Raw genomic sequence first — 5,691 nt, 5'->3', positions numbered from 1 at the left:
TCCAGCTTTTAGTGTTTGAACATTAGTTGGCTGTGTCTAAACTTGACAGTTGCATTCTCTGAGTTGTAAGCCCACAGCCTTATGACGGACAGGTGGCGTCTGGAGAGGGGAGGATTACAGAACAGGGCAGTTAAAGGTGCTGACGGCCACTGTCAAGGGGCACCGCAGGGGCTGGTGCTGGGCAGTGCTGCACACTGGCCTCTGATCTGCTTAGGCCCTGTCCCGGGTCACTGCTGCCCTCGTGAGCGCTCAGCAAGTGTGCTATGATAGTGAGTGGACCACGCAGGCTGCACACGCACTCGTTGCTGGCACTCCCTGAACTGATGTGAGTGTGGTGTGCAGCAAATTTGTGCTCATGGTCGCTGACCGGCAAGGTCAGCCAGTCCCGCCGCATTTGTAGTTCACTGGACTGACGGCTCAAATCCAAGCAGTGGTTTTTCTTCTGAACTGATCTTTTGTCCAAAATGCACACAGTACTGTGAATACAGACAGCCAGCTGAACAGCCAGTGTAAGCCCGAGGGGGGCGTGGCTTTGCGTTACCGGTCTCTGGCTGCAGTAACAGACTGGACTTCAGGGAGTTTTGACCCGTGCTGAGCAGAGCCCCTCTGTTCGGGAGGCTGAGCATCTGGAAACTTCTGCCTGGCAGCACTGTCTCTCCAGGCTGGGGTGGGGCGGCCACCTTTCTGTGAGCTGACTTGCCAGGGAAAGGCCTGGCTCTCGCCAGAAGTTCATTGCATGCAGGTGCCTGTGCAAGTGTGGGCGGCTGCACTCCTGGAGCTGCTCAACCTGCAGAGAGCAGAGGTGCAGCGGCGCGTGCAGCAGGGCCAGGGGCCGCGGAGACCACTGGGCAGAGCTCCAGGTCTGTGTCTGAGACACAGGACAGACGTGTCATCAGTCACTGTAGATGTCAGATTCTCTGTTAAATCCCAGAGCTTTCCTCGGTCAGTAATTCAGAACACTGATGGTTGGCAGTTCTGTGCGTCTAGCAATTTCTGTCACCCTGTGTATAACATAAGGACAATTACCCAACAAGAGGAAAGCAAACAGTAGGATATTTCATTAGGATGTAACCAAGTAATTGATTTATAATTTATAAAGCCAAATTGAAAGAACTGATTAGAATTTCCTTCATTTGTGCTCCAATGCACAAAAGTTCTTAGCTAGGGCCCACGGCTAACATAAACAGTGTGTAGCAGTTTAAGCCTGTATTTCTAGAAATGGGTGTTCGTATTTACAGGATTCTCCAACTTAGAAAGAAAGAAGAAAATCGGAAGAACTCAGCTCAGCAGAGGCCGGTTAGTGCTGGCGTGGGTCGTGTGTCCAGTATTCTGTATTTACCAAGTCAGGTGATTGTTCAAGAGACACGGGAAAGTGCTCTCCCTGAGATGCGGGCAAAGGCTATGTGAGAACCCGGAGCTGGGGGGAAGGTTCTCGAACGCTGGCCCCCAGACTGACACGAGTCTGTCACGCGTGGTGGTGGCACTTGTGGTCTCCCTTGTGCCTGCAGCGGCATGGTGGGTGGGAACGCCTCTTCGGCCACGGACTTCCTCCTGGCCGGGCTCTTCCCTGGGTCCCGGCACTCCCTGCTCCTCAATGCCGCCGTGGTCCTCGTCTACGTCCTGGCCTTCCTGGGAAACGCTCTTCTGATCGTCCTGATCCTGGGGGACGCCCGGCTGCACACGCCCATGTACGTCCTGCTCAGCCAGCTCTCCCTCATCGACCTGACACTGACCTCCACCATCGTCCCCAAGATGGCCACCAACTTCTTCACAGGGGAGAGGGGCATCTCCTGGGTTGGCTGCGGGACACAGAGCTTCTTCTTCCTGTTGCTGGGGATGTCTGAGTGCCTCATCCTGACCCTCATGGCGTATGACCGCTACGTGGCTGTGTGCAACCCACTGCGCTACCCCGCCATCATGAGCCCCAGGTTCTGCCTGCACATGGTGGCTGGGTGTTGGGTTGGAGGCTCGGCCAGCTCCTTGGTTCACACAGTTTACCCTCTGCACTTCCCCATCTGTGGGTCCCGGGAGATCCAGCACTTCTTCTGCGAGGTCCCTGTCCTCATCAAGCTGTCCTGCGAGGACACGTCCGTGTATCAGTCCGTGGTGGTGGTGACCAGCGTGGTGCTGCTGGTCGTCCCCTTCGGTCTCATCACAGCCTCCTACACGCTCATCTTCCTCGCTGTGCTCCGCATGAGCTCCGTCAAGGGCAGGCGGAAGGTCCTGGCCACCTGCTCCTCCCACCTCACGGTGGTGAGTCTCTTCTTCTGCCCGAACATCTTCATTTACATGAGCTTCACCTCTTCCCACAGCCCAGAGCAGGACCAGGCGCTGTCTGTGTTCAGCAACGTGCTCACCCCGATGCTGAACCCCCTCATCTACAGCCTGAGGAACAAGCAGGTGCTGGCTGCACTCCGGAAGCTGGCGGGGAGGTGTGGGGCTTCCTAGGGAGCGGAGACAGCGACAGGCTGTGGGGGTGAGCAGAGCAGAGGCCGGGCTGGGGGACCGGGCTGTGCTCGCGGCTTCAGGAGACCATGATGAGAGTTCTTTCTGAATGAAGTTTTGGCTGTGAGTCCCAGACCTCTGCAGGAGGCTGCTTTGCTTTTGTTGTAAATATCCCTGGAGCCTTATCAAGTCAGGAACCTATTACAATTCTTTCATGTTTTCATTAAATCGGCTCTGAAATCTCTAAAGTTCCTGCAAATACATTAGGAACCCATGCTGGGGTCACAAAATGGGTTCACCTTTGCCAAGTGTGTCTGGTATTTAGCAGAGCAAATCATTTTAATTCCAAAGTCCAATCTGCACCCTGATAGCATCTCCTGTAGTGCAAGATGCTCATGAAAGGGGCTTATTGAGCCCCAGGTGTGGGGTGCACCTACCGGGGTTCACGTTCGAGGCGTGAGCGCGCACTCTCAGGGCAGCGTCATGTGAGTATGCCTTTGCCTCACACGATGAGCTGCCATGATCTCCACAGCTAAACATGCACATTCCAGGCTCCAGCTTCCCTGCCTTGCAGGGGAAGGGTCGGACTCTGGGTCAGTGCACTGCACACCCCGGGGCCACTGTGTCCCTGGACAGCCACGTGGGCTTCTCTCCCTGTTCACTCTCTTCCCGTGAGGCCCTCCCTGACACCTCAGAGGGTCTCTTCCCAGACTTGCACCCCTCCCCGAGCAATCTGTCCACACGCAGCCGCACAGTTCTGTGCGTGAACCTTTCTTGTGGCAGCTGCCTGCTAGCTCGTGGGAAGTGTGGCAGTTGGAGCAATCTAGGAGCACCTCAGAGTAGAGATGTGCGGCCTGGACACGCTCGCCATCGCCCTGCCGGCTGCTCACTCCGTGAATCTGAGTCTGCTTCCATCAGTGGGTTCTGGCCCTGAGTGTTGTGTAGGGATGGAGAACAAAGTGTGCAACTGGGACTCTAGACTGGACAACAGCTTTAGTCTCCACCTCTGATGTTGGCCTTGGGGGTTGCTTGGCTAAGAGCAAGCTGCTTGTGCGTCTGTTTGCTCCTGAGATTGCAGTTGGCCGTCTGCCCACTCCCCACATGCTGGTCCCTCCAAGCTCCTAGTTCACATGCATTTAGTCATTGCTGCCACCAGCCTCTGTGGCTTCGGGACACAAGCTTCGTGTCCAGCTCTCTCACCTCAGTGCTGACTGTGAGCTTCTTAGTGATCCTGGGGTCTCCATCATGGATGCAGTGACTGGATGGCCTTGGGATGATGTGTCCTTGGGGAATGAGGTGTCCCTGGGGAGTGACGTGTCCTCTGGGGAGTGACCTTGCGGACCCCGTTTCACTGTCTGCCTCCTCAGTGTCCCTCCTCTGTGCCCCGTCAGCCTCCTGGGACACTCATTCTTCTCAGCCTCGAGTGCCTGGTTCACCCCTCTTTCCATGCATCCTCATGCAATGATCTTCTGGTGAGAGCCAGGCCTTTCCCTGGCAAGTCCGCTCACCAAATAGCGGCCGCCACACCCCAGCCGGGAGAGACAGTGCTGCGAGGCACCCAGCAGTGACTTTGACATTGGCTCCTTGAGTGGTTCTTTTGTCCTTGCTTCTGAGGAAGTGTTCAGTGTTACAAGAACTCCTACAAAAGTTCATGGAAACTGCAACAAAAACATCCATTTCTATTAATACAAACAGCTTTGAGATCTATGCATGGTTTTTTCACAATTCATAACTTTTTGAAGACCTCTTATATGCATGGATTTCCAGTCTTTTTTCAAAAAAACATTTATTTATTTGTTTGAAAGGCAAAGAGAGTGAAAGAGACAGGGAGGGAAGGAGGCAGGGAGGGGGAGAGGGAGAGAGAGAGAGAGAGAAAGAGACAGGGGTGGAGAGAGAGAGAGAGAGAGGGAGAGAGAGAGAGAGAGAGAGAATCTCTTCCATTTGCTGGTTCATTCCCCAGAGGGCAGCAGTGTGCAGGGCTGGGCCAGGCCAAATCAGGAGCCAGGAGCTTCTTCCGGGTCTCCCACATGGCTGCAGGGGCCCAATCACTTGGGCCATCCTTTGCTGCTTTCACAGGTGGATTAGCAGGGAGCTGGACCAAAAGTGGAGCTTCCAGGGCTCCAGCCATGCAGGATGCTGGCTTTGCAGGGTGGCTTTGCCCGCTATGCCACTGCACTGGCCCTGCCAAGTAGCGTCTTAGGAATTCTGATTTTAACACTGGGCCAGCTGCCCACTACTCTGCCTTGTGCCCTGTGAGAGATGCAGCTTTCTCTGTAAGCCCCTCAGAGCCTCTCCAGCCTCCACGTTTGCCAATTAGCCATTCAGCAACAGCCCTCGGTCCCTCACCATCCCTTTGCGGTGTGTGGGTACAGGTGGGCAGAAGCAGCCAACCCTCTGCTCGCGGTTGCCCCAGGTTATTTGGGCGTCTGGATCATTGCATTGTGCACGGTATCTGTCTTCTGGGGCATTTTCCCAAAGCCTCCTACCTTGCGCCGGGCACCATCCATTCCCCAGCCAGCCAGCGTGGCTGCTTCTTCATCTACCAGTGGTGAGCAGCCAGCGCCAGCCCCCCATCTTCCCACCTTCTCAGCACTGGCTGTTTAAACACAGTCCCGTTTGAAGCAGACACCAACATGCGAGTACCCGTGCAGCAGTGTGTCCAGGGAAAGATCTGGATGAGTCCTGGCAGTCGGCAGCCCACGTTGCAGACCCAGTGATGACAAGGGAGCGGCAGGCCGAGGTGCGACGGGGTTCAGCTCCAGCAAGGCCTGACCAGCCATACTCCAGAGCCGGCTCACTTCTCAGATTCCAGCCCATGGAGTAGGCGTGTCTCAGAATCCCTGCCCCAAGCTTGGTAGAGCCGCCCCCGAAGCACTGTCTCGGGTGAACGCGCTGGTGGGTTCACGAGCAGGCCGGGTGCCCGTGATGCCCCAGGGCCCCGGCCCCACTGGTGCATCTTCATGGCAGCCATGGTTTCCTGGTTTGGGTCCTGTGTGGAGTCGCCCTAGAGCATGGCACGTGGGGGACTTAGAAGGCAGAGCAGCAGCAACAGCCTACACTCTCTCGAGCCGGCCATGCAGGTGCAAAGACAAAGCGAGGTCTGGCTTGTCCTTGCTTCTCTCTGGATACCCCAAATCCAGCCCTCTTGACTGCTGACCTACCACTAGCAGTGGCCCTGGGCTTCCAGATGCTGAATGGACCCGTGGGATGGACCAAACAGGCCTGGGGACCACTTTTCTAACCTCT

The 5,691-nt window shown here is 55.9% G+C and overlaps 1 protein-coding gene across 1 annotated transcript; it reads left to right on the top strand.

Moving 5' to 3' along the window:
* The first annotated feature begins 1,512 nt into the window (after positions 1 to 1,512).
* On the top strand, positions 1,513 to 2,448 carry LOC133766330 (olfactory receptor 2L3-like). The gene has a single exon (XM_062200016.1). It carries the CDS (start codon positions 1,513 to 1,515, stop codon positions 2,446 to 2,448), a length of 936 nt encoding a protein of 311 aa, XP_062056000.1.
* The last annotated feature ends 3,243 nt before the right edge of the window (positions 2,449 to 5,691 follow it).

Source organism: Lepus europaeus, chromosome 9, assembly GCF_033115175.1.
Source record: "Lepus europaeus isolate LE1 chromosome 9, mLepTim1.pri, whole genome shotgun sequence".
In the NCBI taxonomy this organism is placed as follows: domain Eukaryota; kingdom Metazoa; phylum Chordata; class Mammalia; order Lagomorpha; family Leporidae; genus Lepus; species Lepus europaeus.
The sequence above is the reverse complement of the archived record's forward strand: the minus strand, read 5'-3'. Positions and strand labels throughout refer to the sequence as shown.